Source organism: Molossus molossus, unplaced genomic scaffold (genome assembly GCF_014108415.1).
Source record: "Molossus molossus isolate mMolMol1 unplaced genomic scaffold, mMolMol1.p scaffold_m16_p_4, whole genome shotgun sequence".
Taxonomy (NCBI): Eukaryota; Metazoa; Chordata; class Mammalia; order Chiroptera; family Molossidae; genus Molossus; species Molossus molossus.
The window spans coordinates 45,459,346-45,485,436 of NW_023425377.1; the positions used below are offsets into that span (position 1 = coordinate 45,459,346).

At 38.1% G+C, this 26,091-nt stretch overlaps 1 protein-coding gene across 1 annotated transcript in view; it reads right to left on the minus strand.

Annotated features, from left to right (window-relative positions):
* ADAMTS19 (ADAM metallopeptidase with thrombospondin type 1 motif 19) overlaps positions 1-26,091 on the minus strand; it is a 316,590-nt gene that overhangs the window by 138,945 nt on the left and 151,554 nt on the right. Inside the window, exon 8 of the mRNA XM_036241047.1 lies at positions 1,170-1,275. Within this exon, the coding sequence (XP_036096940.1) occupies positions 1,170-1,275 (106 nt within the window). The remainder of the gene's footprint in view (positions 1-1,169; positions 1,276-26,091) is intronic.

The window sequence follows — 26,091 nt, forward strand, 5'->3', positions numbered from 1 at the left end:
ATGTCATTTGATTCCCAAACCAACCTCATAACACAGGTATTATCCCCATTTTACTGATGAGTGATCTAGGACCCAAAAGCAGCAAGCAGATAACAAAGAAATTCAGAATAGTATGACCTGTGTTAGATGAACTGAGTTCAAATCCTTCCTCCAACTTACTGTTTTTATAACTTGGAGAAGGTAAAGTAACTTCCTTATACTTCAGTTTTCATCCTGTAAGATGGGTAATCTAATAGACTATCTCATCAGAATCTTGTAAAGATGTATACAGCACGTAGAAATGTGCCTGGCATATAGTAAGCACTACAGAGTGTTGCTATTACTAACTATTTATTGCTATTATTAATATTATCTATAAAATGAGATCCTTGTTTTTTGTAAGTTTTAAATGAACTAATCGATGTAAAGTGCTTAGATTATGCCTGGGACATAGTTAATGTTTATTACATGTTAACTGTGTGTCCAATTTAACTCTCTTTCAAATGCATTACCCTTTAACCATGCAGATTAATTCCTTTACTCTGTGTCAGGTAATAACAAATATTGGTATTATTACAGATTGAAAGTATTTAAACTTGTACAAAGTGTTTCCTTTAGATGTTCAAATAAGACATAATTTTGCAGTGTTATAATTATGGCAATGTTTATTTCATTTGAAAATGTGTAGTGAAATCAATCACATGCCATGTAATAATTGTCTTGATGAGAATTTTAATAATGTAATAAAATGTTATTAAAGCTATCAGGAATGGTTACAACATTCAGAAGATACTTTTTAAATTTGGAAGGTCTTCTCCACCTCTTCTTGTTTCTGTAATTTTTTAAAAACTTGAGCCCAATGAAATAAAAGAAAATATATGCTCCCTGGCTGGGTGGCTCAGTTGGCTGGAGCATTGCCCCATATATTAGCAGGATGTGGGTTCTATTTCCCATCAGGACACATACCCAGGTTGTGGGTTATATCTGGTTGGGGTGCATACAGGAGGCGACTGATTGATGTTATCTCTCTCACATCAATGTTTTTCTCTCTCTTCCTCTCTAAAATCAATGAAAATATATCCTTGGGTGAAGATTAAAAAAACAAACAAAAAAACATATGCAAGTAACTCAATAACTCAAATTGCAAAGTTATTTGCTAATTTGCTAGCATACCCAGAAGTTTTACTTACTTGTGACCCATTTCATGAGCAATTGTAAATGCAAGATTCAGGCCATTGTCTTCAGCAATAATACATTTTCTCTTTTCACTACACATTCCACTCAAGTAAGCTATACCTAGAAAACACAAAAATTGTCATATGTCAGAATTTAAATGCAAATTTATACTAGGTATAATAAAAGAAATAAAAAGTGAAGAAACAAAAAAATGCTAAAATATGATATTTATCTTTTATAAATAAAATTTTAGGGGAAATGCATACATATAAGTCACTCATAAACTATTAATATTCTTTTGAATTACATATTTTAGATGAAATTATTTTATTAATTATCCAATCCTCAAAAGGCATACTGTAAGAACACATTTTATAATTACTACTTTTTACTGTAATTTAAGATAAGTGAATAGTACCAATTTAGAAATGTAAATTAAAAAGTAATGATTATGTTAAATATTTTTCAATTCTTGTGGAGAACCAAATCTCAAGGAAATATCCTAAAATAAAATAAACTACATATTGGACATTCTTGTACATACATTGAGTTAATAAATTTTGAAATTTAATATTGTGAAATGGCATTTTAACTAATAGACCTAAAAACTATCTGTGATATTTGGAAAATTGAAAATGTTTCCTCTGAAATTTCCTTAGCTAATAAGATGGTCCGACTACAGAGTATATAATACTGAAATATTATTTAAAACTTCCAGCAAGATATTTGATCTTTTGGTTTAGTAAAGATGATAATATCTGAAATCATTGATAACCCTTTAGAGTCAAAGATTTATGTGCTATTTTACCAACTTAGATATATCACTGAATAAATATCATTTAACACAAGGGATTGAAATCTTCTAAGTGTAAGTTTTAATGCATTTTCAAATAACAAAAGTTATTAAAATAATATCTAGTATTTATTTAATCCATTGTATATTCTCTACTTCTCATATCCTTATAAAATACATTTAATCTTATTTTATGAAAATATTAAGGCCTGAACAGGCAAAATGATTTTCCAAAAATCACATGACTACTAAATATATAGAATGGGGGTTTGAACCCAACTTTGAATCCATCTACCAGCCTACATGCATTTTGTTTTTGATAACAATTTGGTGCAGAATCGCCCCTAATTAAAGATGGTTAGCTGACTGCCTGTGAGTTTTCTCCTCTCTCCAGGAACTTAAAATATAATGGTAAGGAATAATTACATTTATATAAAAAATAAATCACCTTGCCCATATTTGGGAAAAATAGAAGACTCATGGAAGAATATGAATTGATTTATTGGAGCCACAACCAAATGACAGGAAAGGAGGATTTTATGGGTGAGGTAGAACTCCAGAGAGGCTCAAGAACTGAGGCACACAAGGTTTGAGCAGAGGCATTGCTAGAGGGTTGAAAATGGAGATTAGTAGAAAGTATATTTGAAATCCTCTAATACTCATTCAAACCTTCATATGGAATGCCCTGGAAACTCTGTAACCGGCTCAACTCTCCACTGAAGCCGCACAGACTCGCGGCCCCCAAGGAACTCGGTGGGACCAGGAAACTCAGCGGGAAGTTAATTCTACCGTCTCCCTTCCTACCATGCACCGCCCTGGAAACTCTGTAGCGAGCTAAACTCTCCGCTGAAGCCACACAGACTCCTGGCCCCCAGTGAACTCGGCGGGACCAGGGAACTCGGCGGGAAGTTAATCCTACCGTCTCCCTTCCCACCGTGCACGGCCCTGGAAACTCTGTAGCTGGCTAAACTCTCCGCTGAAGCCACACAGACTCCTGGCCCCCAGGGAACTCGGCGGGAAGTTAATCCTACCGCCTCCCTTGCCACCCTGCATGGGCCCTGGGAACTCTGTAGTCGGCTAAACTTTCCACTGGAGCCGCACAGACTCGAGGGCCCCAGAAAACTCAGCTGGACCAGGGAACTCGGTGGGACCAGGGAACTCAGCGGGACCAGGGAACTAGGTGGGACCAGGGAACTCAGTGGGAAATTATTCCCACCACCTCCCTTGCCACCCTGCACGGGCCCTGGTAATGCTGTAGCCTGCTAAGCTCTCGGCTGGAGCCACACAGACTCCCGGAGAACAGGGGACTTGGTGGGATTAAAGTGGGTCCTCCCTGGTGCATCAAAACCCAGGAGAGGGAGCCACAAACAGCAGAACACCACACCCACTGGGAAAACTTGGCAGACTCCAAAGCCCACTGTGATAACCAAAATGGTGAGAAACAGAAACAAAAGCCAAATGAAAAATCAAGAGACCTCTACAGAAGATGAAATAAATGAGGTGCAGTTAAGCAAGTTAACAGAACTAGAATTTAGAGCCATGATGTTGCGGAAGCTCAACAGCATGTGTAAGGACATGAGCAACATGAGTAAAGACAGAATTGTTGAAAATATACCATCTGGAAATGAAAAACCAACAGGAAGAAATGAAGAATGACATATCAGAAATGAAAAACACACTGGAAGCTCTAAAAAGCAGAGTAGGGGAAGCTGAGGACCGGATCAGTGAATTAGAAGACAGGCTAGAAGAAATCAACCAAACAGAAAACCAAAAGGAAAAAAAAGATTAAAAACAGGAAGAGAGCTTAAGAGAATTGTAGGACAACTGGAAACGTAATAATATCCGTATCATAGGAGTCCCTGAAGAAGAAGAAAGTAAGCAAGGGCTAGAGAATATATTCAAAGAAATAGTGACAGAAAAATTCCCTAATTTGGGCAAGGAAGAAGGCATTCAAGTTCAAGAAGCTCAGAGAGCCCCAAGTAAGAAGAACCCAAACAGGCCCACACCAAGACACATAGTAATCAAACTGCCAAAAATTAAAGATAAAGAGAGAATCCTAAAAGCAGCAAGAGATAAGCAACAGGTTACCTACAAAGGAACCCCCATAAGGCTCTCAGCTGATTTTTCACAAGAAACATTACAGGCTCGAAGGGAATGGCATGAAGTAATCAAGGTCATGAAAAACAAGGATCTGAATCCAAGACTACTCTACCCAGCAAGGCTATCATTCAAAATAGAAGGTCAAATAAAGAGCTTCCCAGACAAAATAAGGCTAAGGGAATACATTAGCACCAAACCAGCACTGCAAGAAATGTTAAAAGGACTGCTGTATTTACCAGGAGCAATTGGAAGAAAAATAGAACCACACTAAACAAAAATGGCAATAAATAAGTACATATCAATAACCACCTTAAATGTAAATGCACTGAATGCTCCCATAAAAAGACACAGAGTAGCTGATTGGATAAGAAAGCAAGACTCATCTATATGCTGTTACAAGAGACCCACCTCACAACAAAAGAATCACATAGATTGAAAGTGAAGGGATGGAAAAAAATCTTTCAAGCAAATGGAAAAGAAAAAAAGCTGGGGTAGCAATACTTATATCTGATAAAATAGAATTCAGATTGAAGGGCATAACTAGAGACAAAGAAGGCCACTACATAATATTGAAAGGATCTATCCAACAGGAAGATATAACCTTGATAAACATATATGCACCCAATATAGGAGCACCAAAATATATTAAAAAACTATTGGAGGACTTCAAAGGAGAAATCGATAGCAATACAATCATAGCAGGGGACTTCAACACCCTGCTCACATCACTGGATAGATCCTCTAGACAAAAAATTAGCAAGAAAACAGAGACTCTAAATGAAGCACTAGACCAAATGGATTTAATAGATATCTACAGAGAACTACACCCCAAAACTACAGAATTCACATTCTTCTCAAGTGCACATGGAACATTCTCAAAGATACACCACATGTTAGGGCACAAACTAAGTCTCTACAAGTTCAAGAAGATTGAAATTATAACAAGCATCTTCTCAGACCACAATGGTATGAAACTAGAAATCAATTGCAAGAAGAACATACAAAGACATTTTAACACATGGAAGCTAAATAGAATGTTATTAAACAATGAATGGGTCACCGAGGAAATCAAGGAAGAAATCAAAAACTTCCTGGAAACCAATGAAAATGAGGACACAACAATACAAAATCTATGGGATGCAGCAAAAGCAGTTCTGAGAGGGAAGTTCATAGCACTACAGGCCTACCTCAAAAAATAAGAAAAATCTCTAATAGACTACCTAACCTCACACCTTAAAGAAATAGAGAGTAAACAAAAAGAAAACCCCAGAGCAAGTAGAAGAAAGGAAATAGTAAGGATCAGAGCAGAAATAAACGACATAGAGACCAAAAAAACAATCCAGAGGATCAATAAAACAAAGAGTTGGTTTCTCGAAAAGATAAACAAGATTGATGGACCCTTAGCTAGACTCACCAAGAAACAAAGAGAGAGAACCCAAATACATAAAATCAGAAATGAAACAGAAGAGATAACAACTGACTCCACAGAAATACAAAAGATCGTTAACAACTACTATGAAAAATTATATGGCAACAAATTCGAAAATCTGAGCGAAATGGACAAATTTCTAGAAACACATAGTCTCCCAAAACTGGATCAGATAGAGATTGAAAACTTGAACAGACCAATAACAGCAGAAGAAATTGAAGATGTAATCAAGACTCTTCCAGCAAACAAAAGCCCAGGCCCGGATGGCTTCACGGGGGAGTTTTACCGAACATTCAAAGAAGAACTAATACCCATTCTCCTCAAACTATTTCAAAAAATTCAAGAAGAAGGAAGACTTCCAAACTCGTTTTATGAAGCCAGCATAATTCTAATTCCAAAACCAGAAAAAGACACAACAAAGAAAGAAAACTACAGACCAATATCCCTGATGAACATAGATGCCAAAATCCTGAACAAAATACTAGCAAATCGAATCCAGCAATACACCAGAAAAATTATCCACCATGACCAGGTGGGATTCATCCCAGGGATGCAAGGCTGGTACAATATTTGCAAATCCATAAATGTGATACACCACATAAATAAATTGAAAAATAAAAACCACATGATCATATCAATAGATGCTGAAAAAGCCTTCGACAAAATCCAGCATCCATTTCTGATAAAAACGCTCAGCAGTGTGGGAATTGAGAGATCATACCTAGACATAATAAAGGCCATATATGAAAGACCTACAGCCAACATCATACTCAATGGGCAAAAATTAAAAGTATTTCCCTTAAGAACAGGAACAAGGCAAGGATGCCCACTTTCGCCACTCCTATTTAACATAGTACTGGAAGTCTTAGCCACAGCAATCAGACAGGAAGAAAAATAAAAGGGATCCAAATTGGAAAGGAGGAAGTGAAATTGTCTTTATTTGCAGATGACATGATACTGTACATAGAAAACCCCAAAGACTCCACCAAAAGCTTACTAGACTTAATAAATGAATTTGGCAAAGTAGCAGGATACAAAATTAACGTCAAAAAACCGATGGCATTCTTATACACCAATGATGAACTGAAAGAAAGAGAAACTAAGCAAACAATCCCATTTACCATTGCGGCAAAAAAATTAAGATACCTAGGAATAACCTTAACCAAAGAAATAAAGGACCTATTCGCAGAAAACTACAGGTCTTTGAAAAAAGAAATAGAGCAAGATGTAAAAAAGTGGAAGCACATACCCTGTTCATGGATTGGGAGAATTAACATCATTAAAATGTCCATATTACCCAAAGCAATCTATAGATTCAACGCAATCCCCATCAAAATACCAACGGCATACTTCACAGAATTAGAACAATTACTTCAAAAGTTCATATGGAACCAAAAAAGGCCTCGAATAGCCACAGCAATCTTGAAAAGGAAGAACAAAGTTGGAGGGATCACAATACCAGATTTCAGGTTATACTACAAAGCCACCATAATCAAAACAGCCTGGTACTGGCACAAGAACAGGTATATAGACCAGTGGAACAGAATAGAGAACCCAGAAATGGACCCTAAGCAATATGCTCAATTAATATTTGAGAAAGGTGGCAAGAGCATACAGTGGAGTAAAGACAGCCTCTTTAATAAATGGTGCTGGGAAAATTGGACAGCTACTTGCCGAAAAATGAAACTAGACCATCAACTTACACCCTACACCAAAATAAACTCAAAATGGATAAAAGACTTAAATGTAACTCATGAATCCATAAAAATCCTAGAGGAGACTGTGGGCAACAAAATCTCAGACATCATACGCAACAGAATTTATGGGAGAGCATAATTGCCAATGATATATCAGATAAGGGGTTAATTTCCAATACATATAGAGTGCTCATACAACTCCACAAAAGGAAGACAAAGAATCCAATTAAAAAATGGGCAGAGGAACTAAATAGACACCTCTCCAAACAGGACATACAAATGGCTAAGAGACATATGAAGAAATGTTCATCATCACTAATCATCAGAGAGATGCAAATCAAAACAACAATGAGGTATCACCTCACACCTGTCAGAATGGCCGCCATCAACAAATCATCAAACAACAAGTGTTGGCGAGGGTGTGGAGAAAAGGGGACTCTAGTACACTGTTGGTGGGAATGCAGACTGGTGCAGCTGCTATGGAAAACAATATGGTGTCACGTCAAAAAATTAAAAATTGATCTCCCATTTGACCCAGTGATCCCACTTCTAGGAATATACCCTACGAAGCATAAAACACCAATCAGAAAGAATATATGTACCCCCATCTTCGTAGCAGTACTATTTACAATCGCTAAGATCTGGAAACAGCCCAAGTGCCCATCAGTAGACGAATGGATCAAAAAGCTGTGGTACATATACACAATGGAGTACTACGCAGTGGTAAGAAAGAAAGATCTCTTATCCTTTGAGACTACATGGAGGGACCTGGAAAGTATCATTCTAAGTGAAACAAGCCAAACAGAGAAAGACAAATTTCATATGATCTCACTGATTTGTGGAATATAATGAACATAACAGTTTGAGGACAATCCCCTAAGGAGTGGGGAGGTGGGAGAGGGATGAACCACAGAACTTATATGCATGTATGCATGAACAGTGGACATGGACAACAATCTGGGGAAGGGGTAGGGAAGGAAGGGGGAGGGGGGAATCAGTGGGGGAAAAAAGGAGAATCATCTGTAACAAAAATTAGTCAATAAAATAAGAAAAAGAAAAGAAAAAATAGGGGGCAGGCAGGAGGCAGCTGATCTGTGTTTCTCTTTCACATCAATGTTTCTATCTCTGTTCTCCTTCCTCTCTCTCTAAAAATTCAATAAAAACATATTAAAAAAAAAGAAAGTATATTTGAAATCCTCTAATACTCATTCAAACCTTCATATGGAATGTCAAGGCCTGTATTCATTGGCCTATCAGGGAAACAAGATATATTCTTTAAGGAAAATATAGTATAAACATATTGTTTTAAAAGTATAACTACATCCCTGGCAGGTTTGGCTCAGTAATTAGAGCATTGGTCCATGGAGCAAAGAGACATGGGTTCTATTCCAGTCAAGGGCATGTACCCAGGTTGTGGTTTGGTCCCGGCTCTGGTCGGGGCTGTGTGGGAGGCAACCTATCAATGTGTCTCTCTCACATCAATGCTGTTCTCTCTCTATCTCTCTTTCCCCCTCCCTTTCTATCTGAAGATAAATGGAGAAATATCCTCAGGTGAGTATTAAAAAAACCTGTAGATAGATAGATATAGATATAGATATAGATATAGATATAGATATAGATATAGATATAGATGAGATAGATATAGATATCTACATATATAGAGATATGAACAGATCTATATCAACAGAAACAGCTAAGAGATGAAATATACATATAGATGTTATTTTCTCTACATATTTAGAAATCAAAATAGATTTTATAGAAAATTTTAAATCTAAAAATAAATGACTTCTTTATGAATGAATAGGTAGATGGACAGATTTGGGTAATGAACAGATGATAGGCCCGATTACTTCATTTAATAAGCCCTACTGCTTATTAAAGCCATAGAAATTTTCCAGGGTTAAATCAAGATAACAAAGGAAGGAAAGATGGAGGTAGTGATTAACAGGTAGGGGAGAAGAGGAAGAAAAGAAAAACATATTCTTTCTCTTGTTCCACTAACCAACAAATTACACAAAAACATTAAATTCTTAAACATAATATGAATTTTCAGAGAGCTAAGTCATGTACTTATTAATGCAACAACAAACGGAAAATAAAGAGTTAATTGAACTTGTATGATAAGTGAAGAAAAGAAGAAGGGAGGAGAGGAGAGAGCTAAAAGAAAATTTCTCATATCAACAGAGTATTAAAATTCTCTTGAGCTTTACAAATTTATTTTTATTGCTTCTTTATTTATATATTTATTTTCTTCAATTTTTTATCTTTATTGTTGAATGTATTACAGATGTTCCTCATTTTTCCCCCATTGATCCCCTCCTCCCCACACCTGCCCCCCTCCTGCCTGTTCCCACACTGTTGTCTGTGTCCACTGGTTATGCATATAAGTTCTTTGGTTTATTTCTTCCCACCCGCCAACCCCCTTCCCTTTGAGGTTTGTCAGTCTAGCAACCAATTTGTACTTCTTAATCCCTTCACCTTTTTCACCCATTCCCCCAACGCCCCTCCCATCTGGCAAACAACAAAATTTCTCGGTATCTATGAGAATGTTTCTGTTCTGCCTGGTCATTTTGTTTGTAGATTCAATTGTTGATAGATATGTATTCATTGCCATTTTGTTTGTTCATATATTTTATTTTTTCTTCAAAAAGACCCTTCAACATTTCATATAATAATGGTTTGGTGGTGATGAACTCCTTTAACTTTTTCTTGTCTGAGAAACTCTTTATATGGCCATTGATTCTAAATGACAGCTTTGGAGGATAGAGTAATCTTGGTTGTAGATTCTTGCTTTTCATCATTCTGAATATTTCTTGCCAATCCCTTCTGGCCTGCAAAGTTTCTTTTGAGGAATCAGCTAACAAACTTATGGGAACTCCCCTGTAGGTAACAAACTGTTTTTCTCTTGCTGCTTTTAAGATTGTCTCTTTGTCTTGAATCTTTTGCATTTTGATGATGATGTGTCTTGGTGTGGACCTCTTGGGGTTCATCTTGTGTGGGACTCTCTGTGCTTCCTGGACTTGTATGTCTGTTCCCTTCACCAAGTTCAGGAAGTTTTCTGCCATTAACGTTTCAAATAGGTTTTCAATTTCTTGTTCTCTCTCTTCTCTTTCTGGCATCCCCAAGATGCAAATGTTGGCATGCTTGAAGTTTTCCCAGAGGCTCCTACACTGTCCTTATTTTTTTGGATTCTTTTTTCTTTTTGCTGTTCTGATTGGGTGTTTTTTGCCTCCTTATATAACAAATCGATGGTTTGCTTCTTGGCTTTACCTACTCTACTATTGAATCTATGTAAATTATCCTTTATTTTGGTTAATGCCTCCTTCATTTCTGACTGTGCATCCTTCATTTCTGACTGGTCCTTGTTTAAGCTCTTGAGGCCCTCACTAAGTTTGCTGAGGTTCTCATTAAGCTCATTGAGCATCCTTATAAGCAGTATTTTGAACTCAGCATCTGTTAGGTTGCTTATCTCCATTTCACTTGGTTCATTTTCTGGTGTTTTGTTCTGTTCTTTCATTTGGGACCTGTTTCTTTGTCTCCTCATTTTGGCTGCCTCCTTGTGTTTGTTTCTATGTATTACTTATCGAGAGGTATGGGCTATCTGAGACCAGATGCTGCTTGTTTGAAAGAATTTAGAAAAACCTGAAGCAGGATCCAAGATAGGCCAATCCTATGGTTAAGCAACTGGCAACAGCTTGTGTGGGCCTGATAGTTGGGTGGGGCGGGGCGGGTCCTCAGGGAATCACCAGGGCGGGGCCAACAGTGTGAGCCAGGTTGCTGGAGTCCCAGATATGGCGGCTGTTTGCCACCCCAGGGAAGGGCTCACCAAAGGAACACAGGCCTCTGACAGCACATTTGTCCCAGAGAAAGCCCCTTCTCCAGCCCTTGCCCCAATGCCAAACAGCTTAGTTCTTCCCTGTATATTTCTGGCACCCCTAGAGCTGCCTCCCCTCCAAGCTTACAGGGAGTGAGTCCAATACGTCCATGCGTGGGCCCTTTAAGAGGAGCTGCCTGGGGCTCCAGCCTCGTCAGCCTCTCTGAGCCTCAGTTACCACTGGTTTTTCCAGCCAGAAGTTATGGGGACTTCTCTTCCTGGCACTGGAACCCTGAGCTGGATGCCTGGTGTGGGATGGGGACCCCTCAGTCCCCAGGGAGGACCTTCCCAGCCGAGGTATCCTCCTGATTTTTATCTGCCACACGTGTTGGTGTGGGACCAGCCTGTCCACCTCGGCTCCTCCTAGCAGTCCCAATGTGGCTGCTTCTTTAATTCTGTAGTTGTAGGACTTCCATTCAGCTTGATTTCAGGCAGTTTTGAATGATGGTTGTTTTGTAGTTTAGTTGTAACTTTGATGTGGTTGTGGGAGGACACAATACCGAGTTTACCTACGCCGCCATCTTGACCAGAAGCTCTACAAATTTTTTTAACGATATAATTTGAGATTCAAAGTCCCACTAAAATACTAAATTAAGCTCAACTATAATTAGCCTGCCAACACTTGGTACAAACTTTCCCTTAGACTGCTAAAATACTTTACCATATATATATGGTAATTTTACTACATTGGCTAAGATTTCCAACATACTGGTGAAATACATGTGTGAGGAGCTCCTTGTTTTTCCTGTTGACTTTAACAGAAATATTTACAGTTTCTAAGAAAATTACTTTCTGATATTCTTGTATATCTCAGTGAAAAAGAAGGAATGTTATCTGATGCATGGACAGGAGTTGCAAAGTACTTTTTGGAAAAGAAACTAAAGCTTAGAATAACAACTGAGAGAAATGGGAAAGACCTCTGATTAGGTACTAGTGGAAAACAGTGCAAACTGATCAGAAAACAGATGGTTCAGCTGCTGGTGGAAAGCATGAGCCTGAAGTAGCACAAATATACCCAGTTGTGATATCCAGCCTATTGGCTGAAACAGAGAAGAATAATATTTGGATTGAATTTGCGTTGAGGTTTTGTAGGTCACGTTATAAAGAAAGAATCAAAGGATATAAGAGTTGGGGTAAAACTGAAAGGGAAAGACAGAATAGAACTTATGGCTCTATGCTAGATAAGTTAAGAAGTAAGGTCAAATGGAGCCTGATGATTTGGAGAATAGAATCCAGTTGTCAGGAGAATGGGGACATCAGTGAACATAAAAAGAATAGACACTTCCAAAAAAATATTGGAGATTGTGATAAGAGGGTGAAATTTAGAGACTGAGGATTTCAGAGGTGAAGTTTCATGATATAATTAGGTATTGCCATGAGAGTGAAGAAGGGTAGAAGTAGACGTCATCAACCTTGAGGTCAAAGAAATATTAAGTATTGTTGAGTAGATTGGTTACATGAACATGATCACAATGAACTCAGGAAGGTGGAAAATGGGGCCAGCATCCATAGGAAATATGGGTGAGAATCAAGGAGATTAATCAATCACAGTGACAGTCAGGGATAAGACTGTAAAACTCAAGAGCTTCTACTTCCCATGAAGAGTTTTAATATGAGGACAGGAGAGATTTTATTTAGAAGTAGCAATAGGAAGCAAGAGGAATGCAAAAGATATACAACTTTGGTATCCACCTGGCAACAGCCAGTAGTAAAGGGGAAGAGAAAGAATGAACAATGACCTCTCTGGGGGCCCTAGATTTTTCACCAAGTATGAAAAATCAATTGTGTGGCGATGTAAAATATTATGGTGACAAAGATTATAATTTATAATATGTAAGATATATATATCTATATTATAAAATATAAATGTATGTTTAAAAATGAAATATAATTCAAAAGTGATGAGTACATCTGGACATAGAGGTATGATTACAACTAAATATTAAAAACTATACCATCACATTGTAATTGGAGAATAAATAAATTACATAAATATGTTAATTAGCTAATAGCAAATAGAGAGATTGGAGGTAATTTTTCTTCCTTTCCCATTTTCCAAATTCATGTGAATATCTATAATAGCTTTTAATGACAAAATTAAAGACATAAATGTTATAATGTCTATGAAATTTGAATAGTAATTAATAAATGCTCTTAAAGACCAGGGTATAATATAACAACCAAAAATTACCCTCTACTATTATTTTTTTAAATGTGACTATTATTAAATGTCTACTATTATTTTTTTAAAGATTTTAGTTAAATCTTTAACTAAGATTCTGATAAATTTTAATTGCATTGTTCTTACATTTGGCATACCAAGATTTTCTCTGACTTGAAAGTTATGGAGAATAAGTGTAACCATGACTAATTTAAATGACTTGCATTATTCTCTTTAAAAGCCCATGCTTTTCAGTCCCTTTCTAAAACCCACATGTTTTCTGTTATAATAAAGGGTAGAGGTTAGAACTAGAAAGGATTTAATATAGCAGTTATTTAAAGATAGATGAAATACAGACCGTTTTTAAAGCACTCTTTTAATATATATGTATGTTAAAACAAACAAACAAACAAACAACACCACCTCTGGAAATACACAGGAAACCAAAATAACCTCTAATTTCTCACCTAAACTTTAATCAACTCATGCACCAGGTGTCAACAGAATCTCTCATTTGAAAACAAGCACACTATCCTAGGACACACTATGATATGCCTTATCAAGATGAATATCCCGAAAACCATACAGGATGTATGTTACAATAATGGACTAATTGAAGATCAGATTTTATGCGATTACATGAATGTATCCTAACAAAAGTCAGTCATCCAGTTCCAGAACTATTGCTTTTAACAACTAGCCAGACTACCTGAGTTCAAAATCCTTGCTCTCCTAGCACAAAACCCTGGCACAGTCCTAAGTAAAATATTTATCCTGATTGTACAGTTGAGTTATATACCTATGAGTTCTATTACTTGAGGCCTAATAAAACCAGTAATTTAATATATGACAAGTACCAAAGGTACAAAGATGAGCACAAGCTGAGTGTGCCTTCAGAAACAAGCCACACGAACACCCATTTGAAAATGTGATCAAGACATAAAGATGTACATAGGATATTATGGAGGAATGAAACAGAGACATCTGATATGAAAAAATCAAAGCAGAAAGGCCATTAGAAAAGGAAACAGCTTGTTGGTATCACTGAGTGACCAGGAAAAAGCAGTGGAAACTGGGGGATGGGGAGGATTCCTGAACAAAGGACTGAGCAGGAAAAAAAGAGTAAGGAGATATTTATGAGAGTTGATGTTGCCCAAAAAGGGGTAGCTTAGGCTCTTTAAAGGTGCAAGCCATGTAAGTCATCTCTGCATCAACACTGTGTTTAGTATATCCTCAATAAAGAGTGTGCTATAGGCCCAGCCAGTGTGGCTCAGTGGTTGAGCATCAACCCATGCACCAAGAGGTCACGAGCTGGATACCTGGTCAGGGCACATGCCCAGGTTGTGGGCCAAATCCCCAGTGGGGGGTATGCAGGAGGTGACCAATCAACGATCTCTCTCATCAATGCTTCTATCTCTCTCTTCCTCTCCCTTCCTCTCAAAAAAATCAATGAAGAAAAAAAAAATTATTAAAAATAAGAGTGTGTTAAAGGAATTACATAGATTACATTTACTGAAACAAAGATGAATATAAAATGTAAATCAATGAAGGGCCTTGAAAAGGGTAATTTTGAAAACTCAAAATTTATTTCATCCACTAATTAGAAAAATATATAGAATTATTAATGATGTTCCCCAGACCATATAAAAGCCATTAATATGATTACATTCAAATTGGACTTTAAACATATTTTAAAATAACTTGTCTTCCTAATTTGTTAATTATCTGTCTCTGTTCCATTAAAAGATAAGATGATAATCTAGTAATATAAAAGTACAACTACATAAGTTGTGAGTTTAGTATCATATAATTATACATGTATTTTAAAAATAGGCTTCCAGATTATCTTAAGTGTTCCACTAATCTATAACATTCTTTACAGTACAGTTTCTATGAATATTAAGAAAAAAGTGACTTAATCGTACACTAGGAAAATCCTTCTCAGCTCAGTGCAAACAAATGAAATATCACTATTATGAAACACTATCATTTCAGCAAACAGAATATTCCCAATGAAGATGAGTTCACAGATAAAAATTATAAACCAAGTGAAGAGAGTGGTCCACAATCAAAGGGAAGTAACTGACATAAAACCTAGAGAAAAAATTATAATGAAATAAAGACACTTTAACATAAAAATAGGGATCTTGAAACGCTCATTCACTGGGCCACCATAATCCAAATACATATTTGTAAATTAGAGAAAGAAACCCTTCTTAACGACATCAAAATACCGGTATGAAGAAACATCAAATAAATTTCTTCAAGCAGAAGAAAAATCCCAGACTAAAACAAGGAGATGAAGGAGGAGATAAAAAACACCAGAAAGGGCAAGTAAATAGGTAACTATAAATGATTATTAAGTACACAAAACACTGATTTTGATGTCTTTAAATTTTAAAATATAGGCAACTAAAATACATGTGACCATGTATGGTGGGGGATAAATAAAGGTCAAATGTTCAAAAGTTCTAGCAATATCAGGAGAGTGGTAAAAGGATACATATCATAACATGTAGTATAATTGCAAAAAATAGTAAAATAATATATAACCAACCATACAAAAAGAAATTGGCATAAAAATATTAGATTTATCTATTTAAAATACAAGAAAGGAGAAAAACATGAAATAGGAAAAAAAACAAATAGTCTTTTTTACCAAAAATTTCATTAAATAAAGAAGAAAACTAAGATTATAGGACTGGCTAAAAAACATAAATCCCAAGTCTATTCTGCTTGGAAGAGATAAGTTTTAATTATAAGGACATAGAGAGATTAAAAGTAAAAGAACAGGAAGATGGCGGCGGGCAGGACCTGAGGAAGGGTGACTGTGTGAGACAGTGAGCAAGAGTATGAGAGAGTGTGAGTGGACACGAAGGTGGACTACCAAACCCCAGCAGTGCAGAGATGCAGAGCAGAAGGTTCCTGTGCTGTGGATGGGAGCAGCCTGCTACCTCGGTAAGCAGCTCTTCAGGGCCCTTCTTCCTGCACCACAGGGAGGTCCCACCATTTTCGAAAATCCCAGGTCTTCCCTGGGAGGAGGTAGTGGGAGCAGCTAGGGCCCAGAAACCTGAGCCCATCAGCACACCCGGCACTATTGAACCAGTGGACACTCTGTGTCAACACAAACCAGTGCACAGTAGTGGAGCTCCCAAGGTGCTGGTCGCGGGAGCCTCAGACAGCCGAAGCCTAGCACCATCCCCCATAGTAGGAGCCCTATCAGAGTGGACATATACCCCCAGCAACCGAGGCTGGGGAACAGACATCTATCTCCAGGCAATCGTAGCACAGACCAGCAGCTAAGACCCATCCCAAAAACTACAACAAAAGCTGAGCAGGAGTTGAGCCCCACAGGGCAGGAGCACTCCCCAGCCACCAGAAGCTGGACCTGGGGCTCCACAGAGGCCTGTGCAGTCCAGTAGCTCACAAGAGCAGTGGGAAGCATAAGCCCTAGAGAGATTAGTACAATCCAGCTGCCCGCCCATGGGACAAGCAGGGTGCGGGGACACCAGAGAGCCCCATGCAACCCAGCAGGGACTGTGCGATCCAGTTACCCTTGGGACTTTTGGAGTGCTGAAGCACAAGAGAGGCCTGTACCACCCAGCAGAGACTGTGCAATCTAGTTACTCCCAGGACCTGCAGGGTGCTGAAGCACCAGAGAGGCTTGTGCGACCTAGCAGGGACTGTGCCATCCAGTTACCCGCAACATGCCAGGTGCTGAAGCCCCAGAGAGGAGTGTGCGACCCAGCATCCCATAACATAGGCATAGAGCCAGGTCCCCAAAGGGACTGTGTGATCCAGTTACCTGCAGGACCTGCAGGGTGCTGGGGCACCAGGAAGGACTGTGAGACCCAACTGAGCACAAGATAGGCATAGAGGAAGTGAAAAACAGAGGCGGGGAGAATAGAAGCTACACAGAGGATCTCCCAGGACCAAATGGGAATTACAACTAAAATAAAGACAAATCCTTAGGAAAAAAGCAACAGAAAAGCAGCAGGACAGGGCCATATAAACAGGGACACTGGTAGGATCTGCGGAGGCATGAGAGGTTGGCAGGTGGGGAACCCAAGGACAGCAGCTGTCTTAACTGTGAGCAGCGCCCTTGGGGGATGAAGACCAAGCCCGCTCCACAGTGCAGAGAGCCAGGACAGAGCTCAAAAATAACCACAGCCACTCACCTGGGGGTTATGGAATAGGGAGGGCAGACTGGGCTGGAACTCTGTGGGGACAACCAGGATTTGGAGGGCATTCAGAGTCTTCACTGAGTTGGGCCACAAAGGAAAGTGGCCAGTGTGCTCCTTCAGAGACTGTGGGGGAAAGCAGCAGACCCCACCTCGGAGATTTAGCCTTTCCCAGGTGAGGCAAAAAATGTAAACTGAGGCTCATTAATAACCAGCATCTATCCCACCCTCTGGAAATCCTCTTATGCAGAATAATAGGGCTACATTCCAAGGCACTAAGTAATGAGACTACTAGCATTCAGGAAAAAGCTAGAGGATAACTGAACCTTCCCTGGGCTTGCAAATCTACCCAAGAAAGTAAGACTTGACAGTGGTGTTTAATGTGGGACCACCCAGGCTCATCCAAACCCAGCAGAGGGAGCCACAAACAACAGAACACCAACATCCACAGGAAAAATTTGGCAGGCTCTAAAACCCACTGAGATAACCAAAATGTTGAAACAAAGAAATAAATCCCAAACAAAAGAACAAGAGAACTCTATTGAAGATGAGAAAAATGAAATGCAGCTAAGAAAATTATCAGAAGTAGAGTTCAGAGCTATGATCTTGAGGAAGCTCAACAGTATAAGTAAGGACATCAGCACCATGAATAAAGATACAGAAATATTGAAAACTAATGAAGTGGAAATGAAGAACGACATAGCAGAAATTAAGAACACATTGGAAGGAGAAACCAGCAGAGTAGAAGAAGCTGAAGACTGGATCAGTGAATGAAAAGACAGGGTAGAAAAAAATCAACCAATCAGAAAACCAAAAGAAAAAAACAATTAAAAAAACAGGTAAACCACTTAAGAGAACTGTGGGACAACTGAAAACATAATAACATTCGCATCATAGGTGTCCTCAAAGAGGAAGAAAACAGGCAAGGGTTAGAGAATATATTTGAAGAAATAGTGACAGGAAACTTTCCTAACTTGTTGAAGGAAGAAGGCACTCAAGTTCAAGAATCACAGAGAGCCCCAAATAAGAACCCAAACAGACCCACACCAAAACACAGTCATTAAAATGCCAAAAATTAAAAACAAAGAGAGAATCCTAAAGGCAGCAAGAGATAAGCAACAGGTTACCTACAAAGGAAACCCCATAAAGATCTCAGTTGACTTCTCAACAGAAACACTACAGGCCAGAAGGGAGTGGCATGATGTAATCAAGGTCATGAAAAACAAGGATCTGAATCCAAGACTACTCTATCCAGCAAGGCTATCATTCAAAATAGAAGGTCAAATAAAGAGCTTCCGGGACAAAGAAAGGCTAAAGGAATATATTAACACCAAACCAGAACTGCGAGTTATCTTAATAGGACTGCTGTAATTAGTAGAAGAAATAGGAAGAAAAACAGAACCACACTAAACAAAAATGGCAATAAATAAGTACATATCAATTATCACCTTAAATGTGAATGGTTTGAATGGTTTGAAAGACACAGACTGGCTGATTGGATAAGAAAGCAGTACTCACATATATGTTGTTTACAAGAAACCCACCTCACAACAATAGACTCACATAGGTTGAAAGTGAAGAGATGGAAAAAAATCTTTCAAGCAAACGGAAAGCAAAAAATGCTGGGGTAGCATTACTCATATCTGATAAAGTAGAAGGCCATAACTAGAGACAAAGAAGGCTACTACATAATATTGAAAGAATCTATCTAATAGTAAGATATAACCTTGGTAAACATATATGTACCCAATATAGGAGCACCAACATATATTAAAAATCTTTTGGAGGACATCAAAGGAGAAATCAACTGCAATACAGTCATAGCAGGGGACTTCAATACCCCGCTGCCATCACTGGACAGATCTTCTAGACATAAATTAACAAGGAAACACAGACTCTAAATGAAACACTACATCAAATGGAGTTATAGATATCTACAGAGAAGTATACGCTAAAACCACAGAACTCACATTTTTCTCAAGTGCACATGGGACATCCTCAAAGGTAGACCACATGTTAGGGCACAAACTAAGTCTCTACAAATTCAAGAAGACTGAAATCATATCAAGCATCTTTTCAGATCACAATGGCATGAAACTAGAAATCAATTGCAACAAGAACATGCAAAGACATTTCAACACATGGAGGTTAAATAGCATGTTATTAAACAATGAATGGGTCACTGACGAGATCAAGGAAGAAATTAAAACCTTCCTGGAAACCAACGAAAATGAACACACAACAACACAAAATCTATGAGATGCAGCGAAAGCAGTTCTGAGAGGGAAGTTCATAGCACTACAGGCCTACCTCAAAAAACAAGAAAAATTTCTAATTGACTGTCTAACCTCACAACTTAAAGAATTAGAAAGCAAACAAAAAGAAAACCCCAGAGCAAGTACAAGGAAGGAAATAGTAAAGATCAGAGCAGAAATAAATGAGATAGAGACCAAAAAAAACAATTCAAAGGATCAATGAAACAAAGAGCTGGTTTTTCGAAAAGATAAACAAGATTGACGGACCCTTAGCTAGACTCACCAAGAAACAAAGAGAGAGAACCCAAATACACAAAATCAGAAATGAAAGAGGAGAAGTAACAACCAACACCACGGAAATACAAAAGATCGTTAACAACTACTATGAACAACTATATGGCAACAAATTCGACAATCTAAGCGAAATGGACAAATTTCTAGAAACACACAGTCTCCCAAAACTATTCCCGGAAGAGATAGAAAACTTGAACAGACCAATAACAACCAAGGAAATTGAAGAGGTAATCAAGACTCTCCCAGCAAACAAAAGCCCAGGCCCAGATGGTTTCACGGGGGAGTTTTACCGAACATTCAAAAAAGAACTAACACCCATTCTCCTCAAACTATTTCAAAAAATTCAAGAAGAAGGAAGACTTCCAAACACGTTCTATGAGGCCAGCATAATTCTAATTCCAAAACCAGAAAAAGACACTACGAAGAAAGAAAACTACAGGCCGATATCCCTGATGAACATAGACGCCAAAATACTGAACAAAATATTAGCAAATCGGATCCAGAAGTACATCAAAAAAATTATTCACCATGACCAAGTGGGATTCATTCCAGGGATGCAAGGCTGGTACAATATTCGCAAATCAATAAATGTGATACACCACATCAACAAAATGAAGAATAAAAACCACATGATCATATCAATAGATGCTGAAAAAGCATTCGACAAAATCCAGCATCCATTTCTGATAAAAACGCTCAGCAATGTAGGAATAGAGGGATCATATCTCGACATAATAAAGGCCATATATGAAAGACCTACAGCCAACATCATACTCAATGGACAGAAACTAAAAACATTTCCATTAAGAACAGGAACAAGACCGGGATGTCCACTTTCGCCACTCTTATTTAACATTGTACTGGAAGTCTTAGCCACAGCAATCACACATGAAGAAAAAATAAAAGGGATCCAAATTGGAAAGGAGGAAGTGAAACTGTCATTATTTGCAGATGACATGATATTGTACATAGAAAACCCTAAAGACTCCATCAAAAATCTATTAGACTTAATAAATGAATTTGGCAAAGTAGCAGGATACAAAATTAACGTCAAGAAATCAACAGCATTCTTGTACGTCAATGATGAACTCACAGAAAGAGAAACTGAAAAAACAATCCCATTTACCATTGCGCCAAAAAATTACGATACCTAGGAATAAACTTAACCAAAGAAGTAAAGGACCTATTTGCAGAAAACTACAGGTCATTGAAAAAAGAAATAGAGGAAGATATAAAAAAGTGGAAGCACATACCCTGTTCATGGATTGGAAGAATTAACATCATTAAAATGTCCATACTACCCAAAGCAATCTATAGATTCAATGCAATCCCCATCAAAATACCAACGACATATTTCATAGAACTAGAACAAATACTTCAAAAGTTCATATGGAACCAAAAAAGACCCCGAATAGCCACAGCAATCTTGAAAAAGAAGAACAAAGTAGGTGGGATCACAATACCAGATATCAGGTTATACTACAAAGCGACTGTAACCAAAACAGCCTGGTACTGGCATAAGAACAGGCATATAGACCAGTGGAACAGAACTGAAAACCCAGAAATGGACCCAAGGCAATATGTTCAATTAATATTTGACAAAGGTGGCAAGAGCATACAGTGGAGTAAAGACAGCCTCTTTAATAAATGGTGTTGGGAAAATTGGACAGCTACATGCAAAAAAATGAAACTAGACCATCAACTTACACCATACACAAAAATAAACTCAAAATGGATAAAAGACTTAAATGTGACCCGTGAATCCATAAAAATTCTAGAAGAAAATGTAGGCAACAAAATTTCGGACATCATACAGAGCAGAATTTTCACTGATACATCACCTAAGGCAACAGAAATAAAGGAGAAAATGAACACATGGGACTACATCAAACTAAAAAGCTTCTGCACAGCAAAAGAAACAATCATCAAAATGGAAAGGCAACCCACTGTATGGGAGAACATCATTGCCAATGATGTATCAGATAAGGGGTTAATTTCCAATATATATAGAGTGCTCCTACAACTCCACAAAAGGAAGACAAAGAACCCAATTAAAAAATGGGCAGAGGAGCTGAATAGACACCTCTCCAAACAGGACATACAAATGGCCAAGAGACATATGAAGAAATGCTCAACATCACTAATCATCAGAGAGATGCAAATTAAAACAACAATGAGGTATCACCTCACACCTGTCAGAATGGCCGCCATCAACAAATCATCAAACAACAAGTGTTGGCGAGGGTGTGGAGAAAAGGGGACTTTAATACACTGCTGGTGGGAATGCAGACTGGTGCAGCCGCTATGGAAAACAATATGGTACTACCTCAAAAAATTAAAAATTGAACTTCCATTTGACCCAGTGATCCCACTGCTGGGAATATACCCTAAGAGGCCTGAAACACCAATCAGGAAGAATATATGTACCCCCATGTTCATAGCAGCACTATTTACAATAGCTAAGATCTGGAAACAGCCCAAGTGTCCACCAGTAGACGAATGGATAAAAAAGCTGTGGTACATATACACAATGGAGTACTATGCAGCGGTAAGAAAGAAAGATCTCTTATCCTTTGAGACGACATGGAGGGACCTGGAAAGTATTATCCTAAGTGAAACAAGCCAAGCAGAAAAAGACAAATACCACATGATCTCACTTATATATGGAATATAATGAACATAACAGTCTGAGGAATACAGTAGACCCAGACACATGGAAGTAGGGCACAGACTGACATCCCTCAGAAGAGGGGATGGGAAGAGATAAACCACAGAACTTATATGCATGTATGCATGACCAATGGACATGGACAACTAAGCCGGGGACAGGGTGGAGGGGGGGTAGAGTGGGGGGCGCCAATGGGGTAAAAAGATAAAATATCTGTAACAAAACGTCCATATTACCCGAAGCACTCTATAGATTCAATGCAATCCCCATCAAAATACCAGCAACATATTACACAAAACTAGAACAAATACCTCAAAAGTTCGTGTGGAACCAAAAAAGACCCCGAATAGCCACAGCAATCTTGAAAAAGAAGGACAAAATAAGTGGGATCACAATACCAGATATCAGGTTATACTATAAAACTACTCCAATAAAAACAGCCTGGTACTGGCACAAGAACAGGCATATAGACCAATGGAACAGAACAGAGAACCTAGAAATGGACTGAAGACATTATGCTCAATTAATATTTGACAAAGGAGACGAGAGCATACAATGGAGTAAAGACAGCCTCTTTAATAAATGGTGTTGGGAAAATTGGACAGCTACATGGGCCAAAAAATGAAACCAGACCATCAACTTACACCATACAGAAGAATAAACTCAAAATGGATAAATGACTTAAATGTGACTCATAAATTCATAAATATCCTAGAAAAAACTGTAGGCAACAAAATTTCAGACCTCACACGCAGCAGAATTTTTACTGATAAATCACTTAAGGCAACAGAAACAAAGGAGAAAATGAACACATGGGACTACATCAAACTCAAAAGCTTCTGCACAGCAAAAGATACAATCTTCAAAATGGAAAGGCAACCCACTGTATGGGAGAGCATAACCGCCAATGATATATCAGATAAGGGGTTAATTTCCAATATATATAAAGTGCTTATATAACTCAACAAAAGGAAAACAAAGAACCCAATTAAAAACTGAGCAGAGGAACTAAATAGACACCTCTCCAAACAGGACATACAAATGGCCAGGAGACATATGAAGAAATGTTCAAAATCACTAATCATCAGAGAGATGCAAATTAAAACAACGATGAGGTATCACTTCACACCTGTCAGAATGGCCGCCATCAACAAATCATCAAACAAGTGTTGGCGAGGGTGTGGAGAAAAGGGGACTCTAGTACACTGCTGGTGGGAATACAGACTGGTGCAGCCTCTATGGAAAACACTATGGTGGTACCTCAAAAAATTAAAAATTGAACTTCCATTTGACCCAGTGATCCCACTTTTAACAATATATACCCTATGAAGCCTGAAACACCAATCAGAAAGTATATATTTACCCCCATGTTTGTAGCAGCACTATTTACAATAGCTAAGATCTGGAAACAGGCCAAATGTCCATCAATAGACGAATGGATAAAAAAGCAGTGGTACATATACACATTGAAGTACTATGCAGCTGTAAGAAAGAAAGATCTCTTATCCTTTGAGATGACATGGAGGGACCAGGACAGTATTATCCTAAGCGAAACAAGCCAAACAGTGAAAGACAAGTATTGTATCATCTCACTTATTTATGGAATATAATGAACATAACAGTCTGAGGAATGGGGTAGTCCCATAGACATGGAAGTGGGGTACAGACTGACAATCCCCAGAAGAGGGGGTGGTGGGGAAGATATAAAGTACAGAACTTACATGCATGTGTGCATGAACAATGGACATGGACAACAAAGCGGGGGACATGGCGGGGAGCGAGGGAGAAGGGGAAATCAGTGGGGGGAAAAGGAGAAACATCTTTAACAAAGATAAATACATCAATTTAAAAAAAGAAAATGGAAGAAATAATAAAGATGAAAATAAATGAACAATAAAATAAATGTAAAACAACACAGGAAAACTTTTTATTTCCTATTGGAATGAAAAGGAATAAGAGACAGACAAATACAAACTACCATCAAAATGAATAAGAAAATATCTCTACAACACTAAAGACATCAAAGTAATAGAAAAAAAAAAATATGCCAATAAATTTTACAATTTACCAAAGCTGTCAAAATAAGAAATAGAAAATCTAAAATTTCCTATACTTTTCTCCTTCATTTATTCTATTCCAGCTTCATTGGCTTTGTTTTTTTTACAGATTTCTCACATATGACAAGTATGTTTGCACCACAAGATCTCTTTACTGGCTTTTCACTGTGTCTGGAATATTCTCTCCCTAGATATATCTTTGCATAATTTCTTCAAATCCTTTTATAATATCACTCTTTTTAGTGAGGTATTTTTTTTTTATTTTTTTTTTAATCCTCACTGGAGGACATTTTTCCATTTTTTGCTCAGATAGAGTGGGAGGGAGAGAGAGAGAAACATCGATGTGAAAGGGACACACCGAGTGGCTGCCACCCACACGACCAACCAGGGCCGGGGACAAATTGCAACCGTGGTACGCGCCCTTAACAGGAACTGAACCCGGGTCTCTCTGGACCGCAGGCTGACGCTCTAACTGCTGAGCCAAACTGGCCAGGGCAGTGAGGTATTTCTTGATCAACAAATTAAAAATTAAAAATATGCTCTTCCCAACCTGGTGCTCCCAAATTATCTTTTACTTATATATATGTTTTTTATGCCATTTTATTTTTTAATATACCAATTAATTTAATTATTTATTATGGATATTGACCAATTCTCTATCAGAATGTAAGCACCACAAGGACAAAGAAGTACTGAGTAATCACCTGTTCATTTAGTGTATAGGACCATGGTTTATACAAAAATAGTTATAATACATTTTTAAGTGCAGAATGTACATTTCTCTTTTGTCTTATGTCCATGCACATGATGTCTTTCTAGTCACTTAAAGGCTTTTCTCTGACAGCAGATGGGAAGAAATAGGGATTCATGGTAAACTTTTGGGTTGGAAATCATCAAGCCAATACAGATGGCTCAAGCAAAGAATTCATGGAAGTAGCACCATGACTAGGGAGAGATGACAGTGTCATTTCTGAGCCTTCTTTGACTCTCACTGACCTGGAGGCCAGAGGGGTGGGCAGTTTGACAGAGGCCACGTGGGGATGATGCAGCTGAAATTCAGCAGTGTCTTCAGCAGCAGTATGAGCTGAAAGGTTGGTGTTTGGAGTCGGTGGGAAGATTCAAAGTGTGGTGAAGAGAGTTAAATAAGGTCACAGGGCCTTGACCTTAACTTGAACCCACTAACTGCATTCCTGGCAGCTGAGTCCAGCAGTGTGCTCTGTTGCCATGTAGACTAAGGAATTATTGCAAAGATGCAAAAGCCAAAGTCTCCAAAGGTAGTGAAAGAATTGTGATGGCTGATCTATACAGCCCATCACCCCAGCTACCAGGAAAGGATCAAATGAGAGGGACTAGTTGGCAAAAATGAATATAAGCTGAAACAAAGCAAAAATAAAAACAACAATGAATAGTCATTTAAACTACAA